The sequence below is a fragment of the Crocuta crocuta genome, unplaced genomic scaffold, assembly GCF_008692635.1.
Source record: "Crocuta crocuta isolate KB4526 unplaced genomic scaffold, BGI_CrCroc_1.0 scaffold409, whole genome shotgun sequence".
Taxonomy (NCBI): Eukaryota; Metazoa; Chordata; class Mammalia; order Carnivora; family Hyaenidae; genus Crocuta; species Crocuta crocuta.
This window is the reverse complement of record NW_027528006.1, coordinates 1165972-1192597: the sequence shown is the minus strand read 5'-3', so window position 1 is coordinate 1192597 and position 26626 is coordinate 1165972. Positions and strand designations below refer to the sequence as shown.

Sequence of the window (26626 nt, the reverse complement as noted above, 5' to 3'; positions counted from 1 at the left end):
TTATTCATCATGGCTTAATTTTTTTAGTGAAAGTAAGAATCAGGGGCCCAATACCTTTTTTGTATTTATAGTTTCCCCACTGTGGGCTAAACATGATTTTATATACTTCTATTAGTATTGGCATTGTTTTCTTTTTTCTTCCCTCTAACTCAGTTATATATCCTACATCCTAGAACCATCTTATTAAAGTCTTCCCTTTTATGTACACAACAATCATTGCTTTCAAATTGACTCTGATGGGAAATCCACATACGGAAATAATGTTTCTGTAGTAATGCGCAGACTCGCAAAGGCTTATAGTGAATACTATTTTTTTTTCCATTCAAACAGAAGAAGAACTATGATCGAGTAATGAAAGCACTGGATAGCATAACTTCTATTAGAGAAATGACACAAGTAAGTATATCATCTTGTGGTCTTACACTGTTCAGTTTTGCTCGAGTAAAATCATATTTTAAAGATGTCTCAAAGTATTGACTGTCTAGTGAAATGTAGAGTTTTCTATTAGATGGGAATATAATTAAAATAATACAAAAATTAAAATTGTGTCGTACTAGGATGTTTTAATTAAATTGTGTCAATGTATTGGTGGGCTACCATGGAGACTTTCGGAGGGTAATTGCATAATTATAATCCTCATGCTCTCTGCAGGAGTTTGAGCATGTGGAGGTGTGTCGGAATATCTTAAGGCAAAGGTTGAATCTGGTACCATCTTCCTAGACTGTCGATTTTAATTAACAGTAGTAATTTTAACACATTATATTTTAATGTTGAAATAAAAACAAATATTCTATCAAATGTAAATTGTGCATAAATATTTTAGAAAGAACACAGATTCTCAGAACAACTTTGGAAGATAGAAGACTCCCAGAGAGAATGAGTTTATATTTCTGGCCATTAGAGAGCCTTTGGTGAAGTTTGATGAGCAAGGATTGTGTTTTATTATGAACGTCTAACATATCACTGGGCTGTAGTCCAGCTCTTGGAAAAAGCACATGCTATTGAATTATTGAGGCCTTTCTACTGCCAAAGATTTGGAGAGAGGCTTACAACTCATTATTATAAATAGAAATTAATAATCCATAATTGACGTCATCACACATTATGGGTTTGGTCTGCATATGGTGGTTTCAAGGCTTGCACTGCGCTGGAGACACTGGAGGCTTATAATAAATACTACTTTAAGTCATTTGCAATCTTTGGGGAAAGAGTATTGGATTCCTTCGATCATGAGGCCCACAAAGCTTCTGTGACACTGCCTTTCTCTCCCACTGTCACCCCTAGTCTACTTGAAAACATGCTCCCAGAGTATATCTTCACGTTCCCAAATTTGAATTTTGATTCTTTTGATAGCTATTTATTCCATGTAGTCAGATAGGCATCCATTTGTTCAACAGTGTATGTCCGATAATGGTAAATGAAGAGATCTTTAATTCACTAGTTACAGTATTTGCTTAAAAACCATCATCCTTTCTAGTTGTTTTCCTATGCCCATACTTTTCTGTATTACCTGAATTCCTTTTCAAACAAATATTTATTATTTGTCTAAGGCAAAGAAAACAATAAAACACATTTCCACTTAGGGAGAACAAAGGACCTTGTTCAATACCTTACACAAAGTTGAGTAAACATTTTTGAGTCACCAAAAACTTTGGTGGTAATAGGGCATTTATATGACACCTTAGACCAGGATCATTATTGGATAAAAATAGCTTCAAAATTCTGACTCTGGGATCAGCTCTCTGCCAAAATTTGCTTCCTTTATTCTGGGTCATGTGTAAGCTATTTTAAATAGAAGGCAGTGAAGACGATTGAGTGTCAGCTTAGGAAGTGAGAGGCATGTATTGTAGAATTCACCCATCAGTGGTGTGGCCTGTGACCTTGGTCAAGTTGCTTAATTGCCTGATGCCTCAGCTTTTTCACTGTCAGGATGGTAAATAGCATTGCGGCGTCAACTTCCACCTTGTGCTCCATAGGGAGGCTGTCAGGGTTTATGTGTCCACTCTTTAAACCTCGCCAAATAAATATAACATTATACGTCCTATTTTCTAGAATGTCCTGCCCTATAGATAGACCTAAATTGCCACAGACAGATTGCCTTTTGTTCTGTGAAAAGGTTAATTGTCTGGGTAAATTCCAGGAAATACTTTTCAAAAGAAGGGCTCTTCTTATGTAAATTTTGTCCAGTTTTCTCCTGTGAAGCTCAACACCCAAGTCAGGACCCGAGGATTGTGCGTGAGTAGTAGCTGTGATCTGAGATTTGCTTCGATGTTAGTTAAAAATTAAAAACAGTCATCTTCAAAGAAAAATGGCACTCAACACTTGTGAAAGCTGGCGATAGATTTTATTTGAGGACTGGAGTGGGAACCAGTGACTTGCAGCATTAGCCAAAGTAACCTCCGAGTAGGACAAAGGTGACTGAGAGTTCTCAAGTGAGAACAGAAAGGGAACAAGAGGGGTTTACGGAGTAGTGAAAATAGGAGACTCTGGGGAACAGGAAAATTACAGAAGGGGGATAAGTAGAGAATTACCAGAAGGTTGACAATGTAGGTTGAGACAAGTTACCTTTTTTTTTTTTTTAATGTTTTTTTTTATTTCTGAGAGAGAGAGACAGCATGAGTAGGGGACAGTCAGAGAGAGAGAGGGAGACAAAGAATCGGAAACAGGCTCCAGGCTCTGAGCAAGATACCTTTTGTGGTTGGATAGCATTATATCTCCTTGATCAGAGACTCAGCAGGGTGCCTGGGATCACCTTTGAGATGTGGCCTAGTACCAGGGAGCCAGGCTAAAGCTTGTTGAAGCCTCTTTGTGTAACAAAACGTTTGGGCAAGTCCATTGTGCTGCATGGAAGTTCAGAGTNATGGGGGGGGAGGGGGGGCAGGACAACTAGAGTAAATTGTGCTGTTACCATCTCACAGCCACAGGCTTCCAGGTTCAACCAGATTAGGTATACCTGTTCAACCTCATTTTTCTTTTGCAAAAGGGAAAAATGGAAAGGAAAAAAGGAATTTTTAAGAGAGANGAAGGCCTATTTTACAAGACCTGCAATGCTACAGTTCTACAAGCCTATGAGTCCTGGTGATTTTATAATCAGAGTCCGTAATGACTCTCACTTTAATTAAAACTTGTATATCACAAGGGGAAGAAAATGCTGTCCTACGCACTACACAGATATGCAGTGTATTTGATGGCAGTTTGTCATTTTACAAAATGTGATTAGCTGGATTATACAGTGAAGCCGTTTTGGTTCATTTAATTTTCTAGTTAACTGAGGACTGAGTGACAATACTCACTGTTTCAAACGCTTACTGAAAATCTTTCTAAAATGTATGTCTTGTACGCTTCACTCCCTTAACAAGGACAGTATAAATTTGATGAACTCTTTGCTTGCCAGCTGCAGGTGATGCCCTGTTCAGACTGAGTGTGGTGAGGGCGTGGCCATAGTCTCGCATGGATCCTGGGAGGTCCGACCGAGAATAGGAGTGTGGGTTGAGAGCTCCCCTCTATAGCACCCCTCATACCACGCCTGCCTCAAAAACCCTTTGCCCTCTGGTTTCTTACTTGCTAGATGAAAACAATAGTATCTATTTCCCATATGTACAGGTCTCTTTGAAATCACGGAAAACTTAAAGGCTGTGGAATTCATCACAATTATCATGCAGTAATACAGATGTAAAGATTATAAGAGCTTGATCTGCATGAGAGTCATTCGATGCGACAACCAGAAAGTTCTTAAAAAATGAAAAGATGAGCAAAAGAGAAAGAGTGATTCTAATTACTTAACTTTCACTTAGAATCTTACAGTGAACACTTACTCTAATAAGACCTTAAAAATTAGATTTGGAAGTCTGCCTTCTTTGTATTTTTTTGATCTCATTATTAAGATTCTGATTGATTGAGTAGAACAACACATAGTTTTCATTTTAACTTTTTAAATTCTCACATTAAGTCATATTAAAAATGAAGGTAAAAATGTCAAATACCGACTCTTTTTGTAACCCCTGTAATCAGCCTCTGATTGTTAACTTTTCATTATTTGTGATAATTTCTTTCAGTTTGTTAGTCATTCTTCTTTCAAGGAGAAGGAAATCTACCAAAATGTTTTAGAGTTTTCCTTAGTATTATTTTCTGTACTGAAAACCATAAAATTATTAGTTCTTTCAGATACCTGGATTTAATTTTTTTCAACCTCAGGGTCTAATTATGGTGAATAACAACTTGTGTATAAACCACTGTATACATCAGCGCAAAGATCCTCAACTATTTAAAGAAGAAAGATCTCATAAAAACTTATTTTTAATTAGACAATGTAGGGAAGAGCCAAAGTAGCAGATGTAGGAATCAGCTTCCAATCTTTGTATTTATACGTGATCGTCATGTGAAAGAATGCTTAGAAATGTTTTTTGGCTGATATCTGATGGGGTAGTAATTAAAAACCACACTCAGGTTTTAAGGAACTACTTCTGCATTCTCAGATTAAAATACTATCTTTTTTGTTACATGAGCTCTTTCAGTGGTTTCAGGAACAAAGCAAAGTGATGTAACTAAGTACAGTGATCACTCTATTTAGTTAACATCATAGCAGACATTAGTTCCAATCACTTGTCAACTAAGGAGGAAAACTTTAAATATATTTGGCATGTATTTGTGACTGATGGATTATTTTAATTAATTTCAGGGTTATTTCAAGTAATAGGTCACATATTGTGAAACTGCCAGTTAACAGGGTAAGTTGTTCTTTCACATATATGTTCAGAAATGGGAACAGTCCTGACTAGTTGGGAGAAGGGACACTGTGATGTTTAGGCAGCCTCTCCAGGAAATGGAACTAATCTCAGAATAGGCCTCATTCTTCAGTTTGAAATTACCATATGCACACCAGCTCCAAGTTTTCCCTCGAAATCAAATTCAAATTCAGGCTGTTGCCCTGAACTTTAGCGTAAAAGGGTCCATATGAAATCATTTAGTTATTCCACAAGTGATAGGAGGAATCTGGAGATTGACCAGAAAAAGGTAATGCGCTTTTTTATCATTGTCAGTTTCTTGTTGGCAAGAAAGATATTGCCTTATTGGCTTAATATGCTTACAAAATAAATGAAAAGCTAATGGACTGATTTCAGTTCTGGTCATTACCTAAGAAGAGCACTATCTAGAATCTCAGCTTTCCTGTCTATGAATCTCTAAGCTACAAGATTCTCTTATATTGCATTCCTATATCGATAAATTCCTAAGTGAAAGGGCAGCAATTAGAAAATTTTGTCAAGCAACTAATTCAAAAGATTCTGTTTTAATTTCTTTCCATGAACAAAGGGGAAACTATATGTGAATATAGGCAATTTCCAGATTTATAAGCATATGCAAATAAAGCATGATGTTGGTAATTTTTGCAGTTTTAAAATCTTGAACTAACTTTTCTGCTTAGCAAAAACTCGGATATTTCCCCAGTTGAATAGCTAGTAGATACTTAGGGAATTCAGTAATAAAAGTATTAAAAAGAAACATAATTAGGAAGGCAGATCTGCTTGGACATGATTACACAATGTATTCCAAAGCTAAATATAAATGACTTTGTATTGTCTGTCTCTCTATTCCTTTTCCATTAGCCTAAAGAATACCCTTCCTATCAGCCAGTCCATATGATTTATCATTTATGCAGGGCTTTTTTTTTTTAATGAATGGCCGTATTAATGTAAATTCTTATGGCTTAAATCTAGATATTTCTTAAACCAGTAAAATTTAAAATTGTCATCAGTCTGATTGTATGTTAATTTTGACATGTTTTCATTTGTCATTATTTTAAATGGCAGCAACTGAAATTTATGCATACTCCACATCAGTTCCTTCTTCTCAGCAGTCCACCAGCCAAAGAATCTAATTTTAGAGCTGCTAAAAAACTCTTTGGAAGCACCTTTGCATTTCAGTGAGTATGTCTTAATGTTAATGGGGATATAGCTTCACCTCGGTCTTCCAGAAATGTGTGGGGAGGAAAACATTCTCTTTTAGTAGTTGTCTATTAGTACTCAATAGTCCACTGCCTGATACTTGACTTCCTGAAGATACATGATTTATTATGGTGTGGCCACTTTAGGAGATTATTAATGTTTGGTTTTACTTTGTCCATCCCCTCCTCTGCTTTAGTGGCTCACACATTGAAAACTGGCACTCTATCCTGAGGAATGGTCTCGTTGTTGCTTCTAATACTAGACTGCAGGTAAACTTTCTGGATGCTTTACCAAGACCATATATCTAAGCAATCCTGGTATTTTGTTTTTCGTGAAAAGGGGGAAGCAAGTGGTCTTAAAAAATTACATAGGGTTTTTAAAAGGCATAAGTAATTTCAGAAAATAACTGAAGCAGAATTGACCTATACACTATATAGAGATGAAAAGAAGAAATTGAGTTCCCTATGAGAAAACAGTAAGGCCACTTTGAACTTAAGTAGAAGAAAAGCTATCATACAGAAGGGAAAAGCATTCTGTCTGCTAATTCAACACAGATTTGTTGAGCACGCCTCAGTGTGAGTACTCTAAGAGAAGAAAAGTTAGGGCTAAGAATAAGCAAAATGGAAACTGGATACCAGAAAGCCATCTGCTGCCTGTTTAACAAAGTCTCTGGGGCAGCACTGGGAGTTAGCGGGAGGGATATCGTGAGTATGTGCTCATCTTTATTTATTCCCTTCATCTCCAACGTCCTGCCTCACTGTCATTCAGCTGATTTTCATCTGATGATGGAAGAGATCAGGCAATGAGATGCTCAATCCCATCACCTGTGCCAGATCTCACGCTCTGATGACAGTTGAGATGATACAGTTAAATGTAATGTCCATGAACACACACTTAGTGGATTAGTATTCAGTTCATTCTAAATAGGGTACAGGGGTCCTAGAAGACAGATATATGGGAAGAATTTTAATTATTCTGAGTAGTTTCTGAGAGCAGGGGAAGAGTTTCAGGTAATGAAACTATAACTGGCAAGTTTAGAGGAGATAAGAATTTTCATTTTACAGTGAAAATCTCAATAGGCTACTTCGGTGCTGTACTAGCATGTGAGTCCTAATCAAAACTCTCGTTGTGTATAATGCAGCCTGGTTTGTTTTCAGTATTTTGGAGCTAAATATTTTGGAGTAAAAACCCTACTTTATAATAAGTAACCATTTTTGTCATAGGTCAGGTGGAAAACTTTTATCAAGGATTTTTTATCAACTCACTGAATTTTGAGGGTAAGGATATTAGTAGTCACTTATTTTCAAATTAGTACTTTAGGGAAGAGCTTTATCATTTTCTAAGAGTATATGCTCCAACATGAGACTGATTTGTCTTATGTAAAGTATTAACCTTTGAAACCATTGACTGCCCACTTTTTCTCCCACTTCTTCCCCTTTTAGCTCCACGGTGCAATGTATGGAAGTGGAATCTATCTTAGTCCAATGTCAAGCATATCTTTTGGTTACTCAGGTAAGCTTGTGTTTCATTTTTACCTTTTAAAATTTTTTTGAGTTTATTTATTTATTTTGAGACAGAGAGAATGTGCATGAGTGGTAGGCAGGGAAGGGGCAGAGATAGTTGGAGAGAGAGAGTCCCAAGGCAGAGAGAGTCCCTAGGCAGAGCCTGATACGGTGCTCGATCTTAACCAACTTTGAGATCATGACCTGAGCCGAAATCAACAGTCAGATGCTTAACCAAATGAGCCACCCAGGCATCCCTTAAAACTGTTTTAAGAATTTTTTAAATATATCAGTTTTATGCAAGAGAATCTCCTATCCCTATTTTCAGTACAAATTAAAAAAAAAACAAAAACGTGGATTTTCTACTTCTTAACACTGTCAGGACTTCCAGAGCCCACTGACTTTCCACCCCAGGTCACAGGAGCTGGTCCTTCAGGAGCCCATTGTGATCATTGGTGGTCCGACACAATGAAATCTTAGGCACAGTGTCGAGGGATTGTACTTGAGGGGCATCATGCGGCTTTGTTCCTGAATTATTCTTTTCCTGGTGTCCTCAGGGATGAACAAGAAGCAGAAGGTGACAGCCAAAGACGAGCCGGCATCAAGCAGTAAAAGCAGCAGCACATCACAGGTGTCGTAGTGACTCAAGTGGCTCATGTGATGAGTGAGCTCTAGCCTCATTAGCCTGCAGGACGTCAATAAGCACGCTGGCTTTTTAAGTCTGTAGAATCATTGTAAATGGTCGTTGCACACGAAGGAACAAAACTTGCCCTAAGGTGTAATGACCAGAACACCTTTATTCAGTAGCCATTCAGCAAGTATTTATTAAGCTCCTCCTATAACGTTTTAGAGACTGCTAAGCATTGGGCTAGAGTGACAATAAAAAATAGACCACAAAACCATAGAGAATTCCTTTGGGAGTTTACCTTCTGTTGAGTGGCTGTGAATGAATTAAATACATATTTAGATAGAATGCTAGGTGTTGGAGAAAGATGGAGAAAAATCAGGGAACAGGGATGAACTACAGGTTTTCTATGTGAGGTTTTTCTGAAACCCCTGCAGCTTAAGTTAATGGTGCTATAAAAATGGGTTGGTTTTAGGTTAGTTAGATGATCTAGAATAACTGATTTTAATGTTTAAAAAGACCATGCAACTTTCATTTTGTTTCCCTTCAAATGAAGATGCCAGGCTTCCAGTAAAAATAAATTTGAGTTCTAATTCCATTATGTGAGGCTGTTAAACTTTAATTTAGCTTTTTTAGTTCACTTATCTTGAGAATGATTTGATAATGATTATGTACAGACATTAAATGATATAACAAATATAGCTTGACATTAAGAAAGAATCAAGGCTATTACTGCTAGTCTAGATAGCCGCCCCCCCCCCGCCTTTTTTTTTCTTTTTAATCTGGAGCTATCTTAGTGGCTATTATTTTTTAATGATGATGAGTTCTCTTTTCAGTTGAGCAACTGCCCCATTTTCAGTCTAATTTTTAAATTCTTTTGGAATTTAGTCACAGAAAAAAGGACAGCAATCCCAATTCCTGCAAAGCCGTAACTTAAAATGCATCGCCTTATGTGAAGGTAAGATGAAAGTTCTACAAACTTCATCGCAGTAATTCTCTGTGTTATCTGTATTTTTACGAATTTACAGAATGCTCATAATGCATTAGTGACAGCATTATCCCTCATGACCTTCTCTAAGGGCACAGATGGAAAACAGGTACACTAGAGAGCGTAAAGGTGAAAAACAAAGCGGCATTGGCAAAAATTCAAACAGTGCTATATTTTACTCTTGGCAGATATCTCAAAATGGTAATTATATTTTCCTGATCAAGTATTACTAATGTCTTCTGTTAATATGCCACCTTCCTCTTTAAGTTGGCTTTTGATTGTATAATACCACGAAAAATTAGAAAGATGAACCAGCATCAAGAAGAGAACCCAATAGGTTTTCCTGTTTCTACACTGAAATATTCATTTCTTTTGAACTTGGGATAGAACAATTTGATAGGTGCTTTGGAAAATCAGACACTTTTCTTTGTTCTTGCTACTCTTTGTTCTTGCTATAAAATCTGACCTTGACTAAAAAAGCATTTTTCTCCTTGTGTTGAGAGTTTCAGTAGCCACTCCTAACTGCATTTTAAGTTTTCAACCCTTGATAGTTACATGGGAGACTAAGTTGCTTTCCACATAGTTCCCAAGTCAGGACTATTTGCTTTTGATAGTACACAAGTTATTGCCTTCCTGTTGTTACACTGATAGTGTTTACAACATAAAATTGTTACATGACATTTCATTGTTTTTACTTACATTTTTGATAGCTAATTAGGTTAAACATTTTTCATATGTTAGTCTGTGCATGTACTTTTTGCTTTTAGATTCTAAGAGCAGGGATATAGTAACTTAGAATAAGATAGTTCTTTAATTTTATCTTCCACTTACAGTGATCACCTCACCTGACCTGCACAAACATGGAGAGATATGGGTCGTCCCAAATACTGATCATGTCTGCACACGATTCTTTTTTGTGTAAGTGTAACGGTTCACATTTGTGTCTTACTGTCTTCCCCATGAATGGGATAGTAGTGACTTGATTTTTTTTTTATGGTCATTTTAGCTGCCAATATGTAATAGACAGGTAATTTCTCATTATCTTAATGTGTGTTTATTTTAATGAGCTGTAAGAAATGGAGTTATAGTTAAATGCTGTTAACTTAGAAGAACTGAAGAAAACATTCCATCTCTTTAACCATCTATGTGTGCATGTATATACGCATGTGTATATAGGTATATGTACATACACACAGATAGATGTAACATAGATATACACATATATCTTTATTTATGGGTTTAAAAAATATTATAACTGGGAATGAAGAAAACAGTAATGCCCTATCCCTATAAAAGTTGATGCAGGACATACTGATAGGGAGTTTTTGACACAGCAGTAACAAAAGAGCTGCATGAAACTACAATAGTACAGTTGTTCAGCCCTAAATAAATAATGAGTCCAGTAAACCTCCCTGATTTTCACCCATCTTTGCTTGACTCCCAATCCCTTCCCATGCCTGTTTCTTCCTCATCCCTGGTCCTATCACAGGAAGGACTTTGGGGAAGAATTGAGCGTTTCTGTTCTATAGTTTTGTGTAGTCTCCTAAAGAGAAGATGGAAAAATGCACTGGGTCATTTTATAAGCCATGTCAAAATGACTGCATCAAGATTGCTTCAATATATAATGTGTCTGTAACATGCTATGCCTATAGCATTTGATTTCTTACCTTATTGACAGTTGACAATGAAAATTTTATGAACAGCCTGGTTTTCTTTTGGATAATATGAAAAGTGACTTTCTAATGACACTGATTTATATATTATGTATTTATGTATCTTCTGTATTTTTTATATTAATATGTAAATTATGTATTGTGAGGCATATACATATCCATAGATTTTTTTTTTTCTTAATGGCAAAGCAGCCATAAGTATTGTAGAAAAAGCCCACTTTGGTTAGACAGTTTGAGTTCAAGCTCACCAGTTAGGTGATGTTAACCATGTAGTATAACTTTCCTAAGCTTCATCAGCAAGTACGATAGAGTATCATCAGTACATATGGTAGCACAATATATCTACTGTATCAGGGAGAATCCCAACAGGAAACTCACGGCCCGTGAAGAATACTGTAATTTTTTTTTAATATTTATTTATTTTTGAGAGAGAGAGACAGAGTGTGAGCAGGGGAGGAGCAGAGAGAAAGAGGGAGACACAGAATCTGAAGCAGGCTCCAGGCTTTGAGCGGTCAGCATAGAGCTCCACGTAGGGCTTGTACTCACGAACCCTGAGATCATGACCTGAGCCGAAGTCGGCAGCTTAACCAGCTGAGCCACCCAGGCGCCCCCAAAATACCATAATTTCTCTCCTCCACAAGTACTCAAAAAGGTGTGGTTTATAGGGGAACTTGGATCTAGTAACACCATGGCTTTTCCTACACATACTTAGAAAGGGCCAAAAGGACAAGAATAAGAAACAATGATCAGAACCTGGTAGGAGAACACTTTCCAGTTGAGCAGCTTTGAAAGGAGTTGTATGTGTAAGTCTACACATAGCCCGAGGTGCCCTTGTGGGCCAGGAACCAAGGAAAACCTGGACGTTGCCCCGCTGTCAGTGTCCTGCTGAGACTCAAACCCTACCAGAAAGTAGAGGGCAAAGGAGCATATTGATAGAGTCCATACAAATCCGTCTCCTGGGTCAGAATGCAAGGTAGAGGAGGCTGCCATGTGGGTCTGGAGGTTCCTAGAGAAGCTCTCCGCATGCTGGCTTAGGGTTATTCAGAGCACAAAGTTGGCACAATGCAGGTCTCCACTGAAAGGCACTCATTAAATATTTTTTCGCCTCTTGTTTCTTTCTCTCCCTCTCTTTCTTTCTTCTTAATTTTTTTTTTTTTTTTGTTTGTTTGTTTTTGTTTTTTGAGAGAGAGAGTGGCAAGGGAGCCAGGGAGGAAGTGAGGGGCAGAGAGAGAGGGAAAAAGAGAATCCCAAGCAGGCTCCATGCCCAGTCTCAGGCCTCGATCTCACAACCATGAGATCATGATCTGAGCTGTAATCAAGAGTGGGATGCTTAACCGACTGAGCCACCCAGGTGCTTCTTACCATAGTGACTGTTATCCACTGTTAAAAGCTCGGCTTTCCAATAGACACATCAGTCACAAAGTTGTTTCATTGGGTGACCTATGATTTAGAAACTAACTCCAAAGTCTTCTCCTTAGCCTGACGTTAGTTAATTTATTCTTTTCAGTATCTTGCCAGAATTCAAATTTATTGAGCCAAATAAACAACTATAGATATTTAAGTATGCATTCTAGCATTATTTCTTTGAAATTTCACATAAATTATGTATAACATAAATTTGTAGGAATATATGTGCTCGGTGTGTATTATGTGTGTGTCTGGAGAGAAGGATTTCTGTATTTATTAGAAGAAAAATTTGAGGAAAGACCACCTGAAGAAAAGAGAATAAAATTCTTCTGGTATATTTAGATACTTTACAAATAGTTTAAAGAAAAAAATTCTGTTAAGATAATGATTTTCATTTCTTTATAAATACAAATGTGATTTCATCCTTTTTCTCTGCACCCTCAGGAGAGAAGGGACTAATAAAGGAAAATTGATAAGATTCAAACACATCAAAAGGAGAATCCATTCGCTAATTAATGTACATTCTAATTACAACCATCAGCTTCTTTATAAAGTATATAATCACAGAGTTCTGTGAGTTATGTGTCTCCCCAGTGAGTGGTAACATCTAAGAAAAGATACATTGATGAGAAAGAAGTGAGATATCACAAATATGCTGTTATCAGGCAGAAAATCTTATTTTCTTAATATTTTATTCTGATTTTTTTAGTTAACGTTGTCTGATTCTGTATTTAGAAGTCCGGCCTCATGGTAGGATATAAATTAATGTGGCTTCCTTTTTTTATCTATTATTAAGCAAAACTACTAAAAAATTAAAATAACTTCCATGCTAATCTGATTTCTAGAATGGAGATAATAAAACACTCATTTAATACCCTATTCCTACTCTTTCCAACAAGTAAACAACAGCACGGAATGAAAGAATTGGGGAGATATTTTAGGAAACCGAGGACTACATCAAAAACATTTGAAAGTAAAATTTAAAGAAAGATATCACTTAGAAAAAAAGAATAAGTTTGAAAAATTTTGTTGGATGATTTCGCAGTGAATGAACTTAATCAAATTTTAATGCTTTAGGCAAAATGTAATAATTCAGATATTTTGAACAGATTCTAGCCCATTTTAGGTGCCTAGGGATTCTTGATAAAGTTCGATTTCATGATTGGGCTTGAGACACAGGTACACAAAGACATGAAGGCCAATATTTAGAAATCAGGCAGTGTTTTTTAAAAGGGGCTAGCTAGAAGCTGGGCTGGCCGAAAGAGGAGATGCAAAAACCAAATGGATATATTTTACTCTAGTCATATACAACAAAGATGTTTACTTCACAGTGAATGAGGAATTTTGGAGCAAGAGAAGGAAGGTTTACTATTGTTATTTTCCATTAATAGGATTATTAAATAATAAAATTGAGGAGAAGGTAATTGATAATTTGGCAAGTTAACAGGCNGGCTGTTAGAGGTAAGAATATGTCTTTTCCCCTCAACTCTCTGGGACCCAGGAAAAGTTAAGAACTGCTAGGTTTGTATATCCTGCTTACTTGATGTTACAACCTACCTTTTTAATGCTTTAGTGTTTCTTTGATTTAGATAGAGCAGGCAGATCTGCAAATGAATTGTTTCCATATTTTGTCTATTACATAAAGTGAAGGTATATACACTCCCTCCTATTTTTCAAGACATGCCAATAAGTTCAGAAACTTAAGAACAGGAAGGACCAAATCAGGCAAGTCTGCAGAGAAGAGATTGGGTATTTTCAGTTCCTGAGTCAAACAGATCTCAGGGCTAAATAAATTTCAGCAATTCTTATCCAAAATCTATCTTCTAAGGTCTAGCACAAATATCACCTCTTACATGCAGCTCCCAAAGTTAAGCTTTCTTCCCGGTGTCCTCACCTCACACTGCAGAACTTTCATCTAAAATTCAGTTTTTTCATTGAATCTGACTTTTCCAGAATGAGGCTGTGATCTTACAAAGGGCAGGCTCCTGCTCTTGCTTTCCTTTTATCTTTAAGATTTTTTTTTTTTATCATTTATTTATTTGAGAGAGAGAGTACATGCGTGCACAAGCAAGGGAGGGGCAGAAAGAGGGGAGAGGTTGAGATTCCCGAGCAGGCTCCCACATGGACCTCAGAGCTCGAACCATGAGATCATGACCTTAGCCAAAATCAAGACTCGGAAGCTTAACTGACTGAGCCCCCCAGGCACCCCTGATCTTGCTTTTCTTTTACTCTTCTGCATGCGCTGCAGCACCCACCGCCACTCCCACCCCTTGTGGTACCCAATGCACAGATGCTTCTCAGTACATTTTTAATGAATGAACAAAGACAAAGCAGTAAAGGACAGTGTTTGGGATTATGTATGGTTTTTATTTTTGGTCAAAGTTTAAAATATATCTAAAGAGGAGGATATAAGAAAAATTTGTAAAACAACTGTATAATGGCCATTAATGAAAAGGAAGAGAAGTTTCATCATGATTTTGCAAAACAAAACAAAACAGTGTTTGAATGGGAATGTGGTGAGGAGACAGACAACTTATTTATAAAGTTGGAAGACAAACCATTGGGTCATGGCTCAGGGAAGCTGTGTGACATAAGCTGTGTGACATCAAGCTGATAAGATCAGGAACTTTGCTTTATCCCCAGCCTATAATAAATCCAATTTCACTGTCTGCAACCCAGATCCCTTTCCAAGATTTAAACTGCCACATCACTCTCCTGCTTCAGACTCTTTCAGGGCTGCTTGCTTCTTATAAGATGAAATCCCATGTCCTTTACAAAGGGAACCACGCAAGTCCCCAGCCCTTTGTTCTTCCTTCAGCGCCACCGCCTTGGAAGGTCAAGGAGATCTAGTCCCCCACCTCATGGCCCCTAGATCTCATTGCCCATAATTTCTCACCTCCAGATGTTATGTTTCACAACCTGAACTGTATGCTACAGTTTCCAGACCTTCATGCTTTTCCTCTTTCCTTTCTCCCTGAGCTTGGATTTTCTCTTCCTCTCTCTGCTGAAAGTAATTTATCTAATGCCTACTCATCTTTTAAATTTCAACGTATGCTTTCCGTTCTCCCCAGAACTTTCCTAGACTCCTTTGTGCTACTCCTTGGTGTTACAGTGTGATGCCGTGAACGTGTGTTTGTCATTGGGTTATTCATCCTTATGCATGGTCTTCTCCATTATTCTGTATACTTCTTGAGGTCAAGGACTGTATGGCTCATTTGTCTTTGTGTGCCCAGCACAGTGCTTAGCAGAAAAGTAGGAATTAATGAAATGCCTACATTTAACTGCTCACTAAAAGAAAAGTCTTATCATACCTTAAAATCAGTATGTACAGAGTGGACCACATTGCTAAATCCCCTAATCAGGCTCTCGCTTTCTCAATCTATGCAGTCATTTTACATCAAAGACTTGAAGTCTAAGAAGCTCTAGTTCTTAATTTCTTTTTCCTTGTGCACCAAAGTCATCAGCTCCCAGTATATTTTTACAGCTTTCTCCTTTCGATACCTTTGTTTCCATGGATATATCATTCTCTGCCCCCGGGTCCACCAAAAGATTGTTATTCTCCATGCTTCTCATTATCGCTAATCTATCTTGTACAATGCCAAATTTACTAAACATTAGCATTATTACACTAGTGATACCTGTTCATTGTATAGAAACTGAAATCAAAGGCAAGCAAAAAGAAGAAAATCACCCATAATATTCCCACTTGGAGTTAAATACAGTTAATCTTTTGGTGTATAGTCTCCATTTCTATGCATGTAAAATTTTAAGATCATACTGTTTGTATCACATTGATATTCCCAAAGCAGTTTTGATTATACCTTGTTCATATAGACTGGCAGTTTTTAACAAACAAAAACATGGTATTCTGCAACATAGAGACCATTTTACTTCCCTTCAGTTAACCTCACAAACCACTGACTAAGTAAAATTATTATCCAAGTCTTTTCTTTTTTACTTATTTATTTCTGAGAGAAAGAGAGAGACAGCGTGAGCAGGGGAGGGTCAGAGAGAGAGGGAGACACAGAATCTGAAGCAGGCTCTAGGCTCCGAGCTAGCTGTCAGCACAGAGCCCGATGCGGGGCTCGAACCCACAAACCATGAGATCATGACCTGAGCCAAAATCAGACGCTTAACCGACTGAGCCACCCAGGCGCCCCCATCCAAGTCATTTCTTGACAGCAGCTTGGAATTATTTTTCCCATTACCGTGCCTTTGTCAGTCCAAATGATGGGGCCTTCTCACCAGCTCAGCCTTCACTGGTCTTCCAAGCCTTAACTACATGGTCTTTTCCATGGGGTCTTTCATGACTTCCCAGTCACACATGATTTGTGTCTTTACTCTAAATTTTACTTGCTCTTTTTTTTTTAATGTGTATTTATTTTTGAGAGAGGAACAGAGTGCGAGCAAGGGACAGAGAGAGAGGGAGACACAGAATCTGAAGCAGGCTCCAGGCTCTGAGCTGTCAGCACAGAGCCCGCCTCAGGGCTTGAACTCACGAACCGCGAGATCAAGATCAGATGCTTAATCAACTGAGCCACCCAAGTACCCCTTTCCTCGTTCTTGCTCATTGTAAAATTTGCTTGTCCTCGCTGCCAGTCTTACAGTATTTGCATAACTTTATTATCTCCCCTCATAAAATGGGTTCTGTTCACAAGAAACACTTAACACATAGCGAATGAAAGCAGTGACAAAAGACTGCATGTTCCAACTTAATGAAGAAATTGTACATGAGCTGTGACATAGACAAGGCTGTTACAGTATCAGATATCTTCAGGAACTTTGGAGAAGCGCTGACTATCAGTTCACAGTGAATTTCTCCTCTTTATTGCTAATGAAAAACAGTGCCATCATTTCTGGGTTCCACATTCAGGGAGCCCGGAAACAAATCTATGTGTGTGCCATTCTTTAAAGCTGTCACAAAGCTGCTACATCAGTTTGAGAATAGAGCTTGTCAATACATTCAAAAGTTTTTATCCATGAAATTTCATAATATACCCAGAGAGTTCCAAACAGCTAATTTCATCTGCTGTCTTATTTTCTTTCTCATAGTTTTTTAGGCAGATTGGTTTATTTTTTATTAAAATTTTAGTAATCTTTTTATACTGCTGGGAACATAAGTAATTTTAGTCTCCGTTTAGATGGTTTCATTTTTCCTTCTTCAGAAACCCTGGTCAAGTATACCATTTCCCTGTGATATTATTCTTACTCCATTTTTTTTTTAATTTGTTGCTTTCTGGACATAAATGGACTTCGCTGTTAAATTAACACCTGAGTGTCTGTCATACTAATAAATAGTTGCACAATGTTCTGTATGCCGTATTGTAGTAAGTGCCCAAATGCCACTAGTATTACATATATAAGGATTCTGCCAGTTGACCAAATCAAATGGTAGTTTGTCTTTCCTTTCTTATTACATTTGCTCCGTAGTTTAAGACACCTGAATGCCCATGGCCAGTTTTATTCTTGCTTGTGGGATTCACTGACATTGGAAAAACGTGCATTTTTCCTAATACTTTCAATCTCAATCCCACAATCTTGCTCTCCCCTCACCCTGTGCTCCTTCTGTCTTAAGTTATTATCATTTATTTAAAGAATGTGAGCCTCATCTCCTTTCCATTAACTACAGATGCTTTTAAAGTATTGTGGATCACATAGTGTTTGGGGATAGCAGGCCCTTCCATTCGATGGACGTAGGGTGTTGGGAGAATGGGATGTGACTGGAGAGGAAGTTTAGGTTTGAGTTATGCAGGACCTGGTGTGCCATGCCACTATCATTGGATTTTGTCCTGCAAGTAAAGTGGAGGCCATTTGTATCACTGTAGCAGAGCAGAAAATAATCTTAGTGGAGGGATGATGGGAATAAGTATGGAGACAGAGAGATCAGCTCTAATGCTATTAAGAGTCATCTAGGTCGGTGTTTCTCACTACAAAAGAAAATGTGTTTGACATTGTGACTTGGGGAAAAAAAACAATGCATCCTTTGTGTGGTGCATTCAGTATTCTCTACCCTATTCAGACATAATTTCATTGAAAAATGCTAGTCTGGACAATCTAAGTTAATTTTGGAACCCGCTAATTGTACATAACCTGAAACTTGAAAATCCCTTATTTAGATGAATGATAATGCAGGCCTAAATGAAGGTAATGGCATCAGATGGAGAGGATGCAACTGGAAATAATTAAGAAAACAGAAGCAAGATAACTTGGTGATTTACTGGAATCAGGCACATGGAAGGGCCAAGAAGGACTGAAGTTATCTTGTTGGGAGAGTGGGTAGATGATGGTACTCCAAATTGAGATTTTGATAGGGTAGCAAAGGCACTTTTGGGGTAAAAAAAAGTTCAGTCCAGTTTTGAATACACTCGACTTGTGATTTCTATGGGAAAATTATAGTTAGGGAAAAATGTAAGAATTAGATATATAGTTTAGGAATCAGCCTGTGGGTGATAATTAAAACAGTGGGAGAGATTGAAATAATTGAGATTCTGCATATCATGAGAAGAGAAAACAGGGAGAATGAATTGTGGATAAAACCAGCATTGAAATGGAAGGCTAGGGATGAGGATGCAGTGAAGGAAATTGAGGATTAATAATCAAAGAGTCAACGAGGAAGTGAAGAGATCGTATTGCATCAGGAAAAAGAGTGGTCAGCTGTATCACATACTGCAGACGTAGCTGTGAGATTCCTCACCTAGGGTCCCATGGGCAGCCATTGTTAAGTATGTTCAGTAGAGTGTCAGAAGAATGATTGCAGTGCGTTGAAGGTATGAGAAGTTAGAATGTAACTCTCAAAGGTCAGTATTAAGTTGAAAGGAATAGAGATGGTAGTATGGGTATCAGGTAAGCCATTCAACTTTGTGACCAGTGTTCAGAGGACATAGCAGGTGTGTATCCCCTACTACAGATACCGTAGACCCAGAATAAACATAAATGCGTATCAGGAAAATGAGAAGAGCTACATGAGGACTGTGTGTGTAATGGGCACTACGGTTTTGTTTGTGTCTCCCCACTCTCTTTTTGGCAGTGTCTTTGCTCTCCAAAATCCAGATCCTTGAGGAACTAGCTGGATTGGCTTGGTAAACACTATTATTTCCCTTGGAACCAGCCTGCAAGCCAGGTTGCCTCTCCATCCTTGGCTTGGCTCTCCATCCTTGGCTAAGTATTGTGGAAGGCTTAATTTACCCTTAGTCCTGTGGATAGCCAGGATTTGTATAAAAGCCAGTATAGCGTATTTTACTTGCCCAATAAAATATATCTTTCACATAGTTTGCCACAAAGCACCAAATTTGATTTGGACAGTGCTTAAAACATTTCACTGGAACATTTTCCACTTAATTAACACAAGACTTACAGTTTGGTCTCTGGAGAAAATAATTTTAACTGGGCTATATACCACACATCCCTTTCTTTTCTGTACAGTGATGTTTCACTATGGGTGTCTTGTGTGTGTGTGTGCACATAATTATATGGAAAGAATTAAACAAGTTGATAGGCAACCGTGGGTCAGTTCTCAGGAGTTTAAATTTGATATAAATGCAGGTACCACTAGGTGTTTAAGCAGTGGATTATGTAAGGACCTGAGTTCTCATTGCTGTATGTCATCCATTTCATTTTCCTGTATTGTGCTATTTCAGGAGAATTTTTATGTGGTAGGGAAAAGACAGTGGTGCATATAAATCTTTGAGACTGCTTACAGCCCTGGTTATCTATTTTGAAGTAATTACCACTTCTCTAAAGCTTCTGTCTTGAAGTCGTTTTTATGAAGTAAAATTAATTCATCACCTATTGTACTTCTGACTGTTATCATGGAAGTTTAAAAATTCATTCTTGGAAAATTCTTACTGCCCAAGTAAGTTTATTTGAGGAAATGAAGAATCATCTAAAATGCAATTATTCCTTTCTAAAGGATTTGGTAATTGCTGTCCTTTAATGTTCTATTTTCACTCCTATAGCTTAGCTACACACTTAGCGCGCTTGCGTTCTTATGTGAAGTACCGGCATAAGTAAGAATGTCTTGTATAGTCAGACTACGTAGAGCAGCCAGAGGTAAGAGAGGAGATGTGCCACTGGTCACAACCGAGCGATGGTTAGTGGGCGGGCATGGCAAAAGAGCAGTGGCAGAAAGTGAGGTGACTTCTAAGAGTGTCACAGATCAGGAAATAAATAAATGATTGAGGCTGGAGTGGGGCTGGGAAGTTTAGAAGCTAAGGAAAATAAAGCTGAAGCTGGTGTGTCCTCCACGGTAGACTTTGTGTAACAGCCACCATGGGAAAATGCTTCCAAGACCAGAAACATGGGTGCTTCCTGCAGCACAAGCTGTGCTTTATGTGGGGGTGAAGAGGTTGAAATTAAGAAGGGAAAGAAGGGGCAAATCAAGGCACGAGGTAGGATAATCATGTGTTTAGTAATGCAGACACATTATTAAATCCAGCGGAGAAATAACTCCTTCACTATTGATTCCCTTCAGCAGTACTTCAGGTACCAGATAGCATTTCTAAGGTGGTTGAAATGCTTTTTGAATGTTTCATCTTTTTAAATGTCTTGTGTTTCTTTTTTGTGTTTTAGCTATGAGGATGGCCAAGTTGGAGATGCAAATATTAACACACAAGAAGGAGGCATTCACAAAGAGATCCTTCGAGTAATTGGTAATCAAACCGCTACTGGGTAAAGGACCACCATTTAATTAACACGATTTGAAAGCCTTCCTCGGGTTCAAAGCTGGATTTTGAACTGAAGAAGATGATAAAATAATTTATTGTTATTATAAACAAAAGTAATCCTTTGAATACTGATTTTTTTCTTAGTATTTCTAAGTATCTCATTAAATATACCTAAAATGGTATAAAACTTATCAATTGTAGGGTTATGGAATCTAGTAATAAAATTACAACAGCACTTAAACTGAAGTTTGGGTTGCTCACACAATAAACAGATTGAAAAAACAGTTTTGTGCTGATATTTTTATATTAAACTCTTTAATTGGAAATTTGGTATTATATACCGACATTTTAGGTTACCAGAATAGAACCGAGAACATTTTATAATGACATCTAAATCTATACAATACTTTGCAATAAGTATGTTTGCACATTCAGATGTGCTATTTAATTAGTGGTATGAACATTCAAATGTTTGGGGAGGGGATATTTCCTATTCTCCTGTTACTTCTTTCTTAAACAAAAACAATTAGGTCTTAGATGCAGTGCTTTGCCCGAGAGTATGTAATGTCCATATCTATAGATTCAAGCATCAAAAGGTGTGATTGTGCATATATGTGCATGTGTTCACATATATGTATATTGCCAACAGAGAAGGCATGGCTCCATGCTTCCATTCCCATTTAATGAAGAGAAAATAATATTCAGTAAGCAGGGAATCTGGACATAAACTAAGATATGAGTCGCACTTATCACCATTCATTCACTGAAAATATTTACAAGCAATTTTTCTGTTTGTTTAAATAATTTTTCCTTCAGTTAAAATTCAACTCTTTTATAAGGTTCTCTAACAACTATAATTTGGGGAACACAGATGCCCCAGGTGGACTAAATCTATGTTCAAGTGATTATATGTTTAAAAGAAGGGCCTCAGAATTTAAACAAACAGTATATATTTTTATTTGCTACAATGGAACATTTTTAAAATTTATTTATACCACACCAGCTTTTTTATATTTTTTCATCTAATACCTCTGCTTATTTTTTTTCGTATTGAGAAAGAAGAAAAACTTTGAAGTTTCTTTTATATTAAAAGAACACAAATAGGTTTATAGGGAACAATAACACCAGCTCTCAGCATTTTCCTTTCAAGAGTCATGTGCTCATCAAAATCATTCCTATTTCTTTGGGTCCTAAAATTATTCTTATTCATTATAAGTTTGAATTGACAGTGTTTATTTTACTACATGATGTCTTTGGAATAAGGCCATTCATGAGAGCAGTTTAATTAGCAAGTCTGCCACTCTATTCAAACCCTGAATCAAGGCTCATACCTGATTCTAATTTATTTAGAAAGAAAAAAAGTAAAAATGTGTAGTCATTTGCAAGTATAATGCTGTAACTTCTGTATTTATTTCCTTTGGCATAAAAGGTGAGCAAAAAGGTCACACACATCGTTAAGGGTTGCTACTTAAGTATTTACCTGTCGTTTGTTTTCTTATATTGTAAATAATTGATAATGCCACTTATTTCTGCAAAAATAGACTTGATGTGGTTGGGATATTAATCATTGTGATAGGATCCACTTAAAACATTGATCCGTTCTGACTTGTGCCTCAGAACTCAAAGCCAGGCTGAGGCATGGCAGGGCCAAGATCTCGTATCTCACTTAGTATTTCGTGACCAGATATTTGAAGACTTTCCATGGGACAAAAAGACAACTTGCTTCCTTCTGCCAAGACTCCCCAGGTCTCCCAGATCCTTTTGACTGCATTTTAAAAACATGTTTAAGCATCAAAATCACTTTCTTCAAATTATTTTTGTGGCACATTCTATATATAACACACTGTGAAGACATAATGGCAGGCTTTGGAAGGGGAGGTCTTGGAGCCCCACCTATGGGGCCACTAGCAGCCCTGAGGCAAGTCCGGAAACTCACTGTCGTGCCCCCAAGAATCGTTTCAGACCCGTGGACCTAATCCACTAAGGTTCTAACCTGAGTGATCTGCGAGGAGTGTAGTGTCAGAGTGTGAACTGGGTAACTTGGAGGACTCGGGAGAGAGTATTTTAGGGAGGAAAAACCAGAAGAATACAAATCTCTACTGCCAGTTTAAGAATAAAAGTAGATTCACCTCTTAGAGCAGGGGAAGCAGTTGATAGTTTTAATGCCCACTAACTATTAGAGACAACGGACATCTGTTATGATGATAAGATGTCTCCTGATAGTAACTAACTGAAAGCTATTGCAGTGCGGAATGACAGATTTTAAGTTTGTTTTGAGAAATTAAGTGTCAGAATTTTTGTAAGCAAATATTGTTAAGTATGAGAGCCAATCTTTTAATTGAACGTTTGATATTGGAATTACTATACTATACTGATACTTAACCTTTATTTTTAAAGAATCTAATTTCAATATGTCATTAGTAAATGAATCATGCTTCCAAGTAGGTCCTTAAAATTTAGAAGTTTAAACATTATCATGCCTTGATTCAGTCACTCCATTAAGATATTACTTATTAACATATTTGATAATTCCAAACATGTGATATTGTATTGTATTTATATAATATTTGAAGTCTGTTCACTGATGCTTTGTAACAGTTGTATTAATTGTGTAGCCATTACTACTTAGCATTAACCCACTGAGCAAAGGTAATCATTTATTTTCATTCTTGAAGTAGGGAAAGAAGAACTTGAATTTATTCATTCTGCTTTTTCCTGCATTACTGATTTTTGTAAACATTTCACTATGAGTGATTTGTCCTCTTTCATTGTCCACTGTATGAAAAAAGAAAAGAAAATGAGTGAACATTTGAGAAGAGAAAAAAGTAATAATCTACTTAAAACCTAGTGCTATAGAATAAATTATGGTAAGGTACCTTGGGTGCCTTAGATTGCATTATGTTGAAATGATTTTTATTTTTTTTGCTCAACAAATCTCAGTCAAAGGTTGGATTTAAAGATAGTTTTTAAATTTAAAATTTAAATGAGTGCCACATCCTTAAACTTAGTATCATTATGTGTGTGAAGTAAGAAACCAACCCAAAAACTATTGCTAATGTTCTGAATATTTTTCATTGAAAAGTTTAAGAGTTTAAAAAAGAAATCTCTCAGTTATTCTCCACTTTGCTAAAAGAAAGGAAATTTTTAATACACAATATAAATTTATAATATCATTGAAAGAATTCTAACACTACTTTATACCGTAGTACCATAACTTGCCAGAGGGCATGGCGTTTAAGAAAGTTGTAAGGAAAAATCATCATCTTTGTTAATGTCTGGATGCCTTTCATCTGATAATAATTTAATATGTCATGAAGGGCCACTCAACCTTGGACTGTCTACCACATAAATATGTGGATTTCATAGTAGCACTTGAAGCACATTTAAAAAAAGACTAGGATGTTCTTCGATTGTTCTGCTGAATTCTTCATTATAACACTACCTCAAGACAAATGATGACTGTTTGTTAAGGTAAACTGGGTTTCCAGTATAAGGAACAAATAAAATTTTGCAAATGGAAGGTATCAAATAATTCAATGGTCAAGACTGTGCTGGACATAGTAATATGGATATTTTAGTCACTGGTGATGAATGACCTAGCTAACACCCAGTGAGTTATGTGAAGGGCTTTCAAGTTGCAAAATCTGAATATAGCTCGTTCCCTTTAAGATTGGTTTTCTCCATGGGCCAATTTTATGTCCATTCACCTAGGCCACAAACAGTTGCCCACTTAACAGGTAAAGGATTAAAATACTCAACTGCTTTGCCAGAATGGCGGACTGAATATTCAATTATTTTGGCATTGAATGCCTGCTAAATTTTTGTCAGATTATATATAAATTTGATGTATATTATTGTCCAGTCAATTTTTCCTGGAGATTTTGTACACACTATGATATATTAGGGATAAGTTTTTGTAGGTTAAAAGAATTTCAAGTAGTTTTTAGACAAAACATATCCATGAGTGTGAAAAAGCTGTGTTGAAGAATAGATTACATTACACATTTACCAGCAAGTCAGTAAAAAAATAGTGCTTATTTACATAGTCAACATAATTTAATGTTCTAAAAATATTTTCTTCAATCTGCCCAATATTTAATGTATCATTTGAGATTTTTAAAAATGCAGCCACTCCTTTATGTAAACATTAAAATATGCCTATGTTTCCTTAAGTATCCAGCCTTCTTTACAATAAATTTCTTGACTTCTGTGCACAAAATAGTATTGCAACCTGCTATTTAGCCTTTGGTGCCTTAGAGTTATTATAAATATTTAACAATATGTACATAATGTAAATACTGCCAAGAGATCACTAAAGGCCAAATATTTTCTCTATTCACTTTTTATTGCACTTGCTTTCTATTGCTACTTAAGCCTCTTTTATCCAGCTTTGTAATAGTTCTAACATTGTAGCCAATGTAAATGTTTACTTTCAATAAATCTGAATTTGTTCAACAAGTACGGTATATGTGGGCACTATTTTGAAAACTCGCCTAGGCCTTAGATACTCCTCATGATGAATCTTGCTTTTGGGGACTAGATATTTGAAGTTCTCACCAAACTCTAAAAATGATGTTGCCCTTTTCATTTGTAGAATACTTTTAAAATAAGAGGGAATAAAAGAAAAAAACCCATCTTGCCAGTATTTGCCCCAAATAGTCATGATAGATTTAATTGGTCATGTTAAATTCAAGTTCTGTCAAGAAACACAGGATTGAAACAAGAGATTTTTTTGTATGTTTTGTATGTATGCTCTGTACACAACACCGTGGCATACTGTCAAAAGGATCACTTCACGCAAACCATCTTGAATTTTCTAATCTGACGATTCGTAATTGGAAAATGATTTTTAAACCACTGCTTTTTATAACAGACATTAACTGAATAAGACATTAGTCCATAAACAAATTAGGTTGTCTAAACACATTAATAGTAAATATGAGGAACTACATTTACATTCTCATAAGAAATAGAATAATTTTTTACTCCCGTTACACTTATAACTGAGAAACGATGGAGAGCAAACTTCCGTTGATTTCAGTTACTCTAGAAATTCTTGTTAAGAGTCTGCAATGCATATTTACAAGCACAAAATTCTTATAGGGAATCGAGAGCATTAGATTTTGTGTTGGCCTTAAGGAGCCTTCAATGTTTGAGAAAAGCAAAAACATGTTTGGAAATAATTCACCAATCATATAAAAACAACACTGTTAAGTGGAAAAGACCAAAATGCAAGCACCACTTAGAAGAAGAGATGAAGTACATCATCCATGGAATATTCATGGTGTTAGCTGGACCCTCAATATCCCATAGGCCTTCTCCACCCTGAGGCCAAGGCCTTTAAAACAAAAAGAAGAGCAACACTGGCCTATGAAGGAAGGTAGGCTTCCAGACGCAAGGGCCTCGAGTGAACCTACAGAAATTCCTAAATACTTTTGAACCCATTGAACTAAAAACTGCAATGCAAGTGACATTTTGAATCATTGAATTAGTATTTATGAGTATGAGTAGTGTATTACTAATTTCTGTTTCCTTATTTACCAGATACTTTTTTGTAATCTTTTTGTAACAAAGTTATAATAATTTACTTGTATATCTGTTTCTTCTTTGTTGTGGTTAATACATATATTAGAAAGCACTTAATGTTTTGAATTTTTAGGTTTTGATTTTTCACCCAAATTTTTGATAGTATCTTTGTGACTTCATGGCTCAGTCTTCCTTCTGGAGCTTTCATTCCCTCTGACACTTACCTGCATTCCTCGTCGCAGGAATATAGTTGGCAAGAGTGTATTTCTACATCCTAGGTTAACTTAAAGCCCTTTTAAG

The 26626-nt window shown here is 36.7% G+C and overlaps 1 protein-coding gene across 1 annotated transcript in view; it reads left to right on the top strand.

The window, feature by feature from the left end:
• The window catches only part of PARP8 (poly(ADP-ribose) polymerase family member 8), a 169267-nt gene extending 148183 nt beyond the window's left edge, over positions 1-21084 (top strand). The window contains exons 18-28 of the mRNA XM_077752887.1: positions 331-396; positions 1930-1933; positions 3604-3661; positions 4679-4727; positions 5808-5920; positions 6139-6211; positions 7385-7454; positions 8002-8075; positions 8958-9027; positions 9891-9975; positions 20706-21084. Coding sequence (XP_077609013.1) covers positions 331-396; positions 1930-1933; positions 3604-3661; positions 4679-4727; positions 5808-5920; positions 6139-6211; positions 7385-7454; positions 8002-8075; positions 8958-9027; positions 9891-9975; positions 20706-20808 — 765 coding nt within the window. The 3' untranslated portion in view covers positions 20809-21084. The remainder of the gene's footprint in view (positions 1-330; positions 397-1929; positions 1934-3603; positions 3662-4678; positions 4728-5807; positions 5921-6138; positions 6212-7384; positions 7455-8001; positions 8076-8957; positions 9028-9890; positions 9976-20705) is intronic.
• Positions 21085-26626: the final 5542 nt, after the last annotated feature.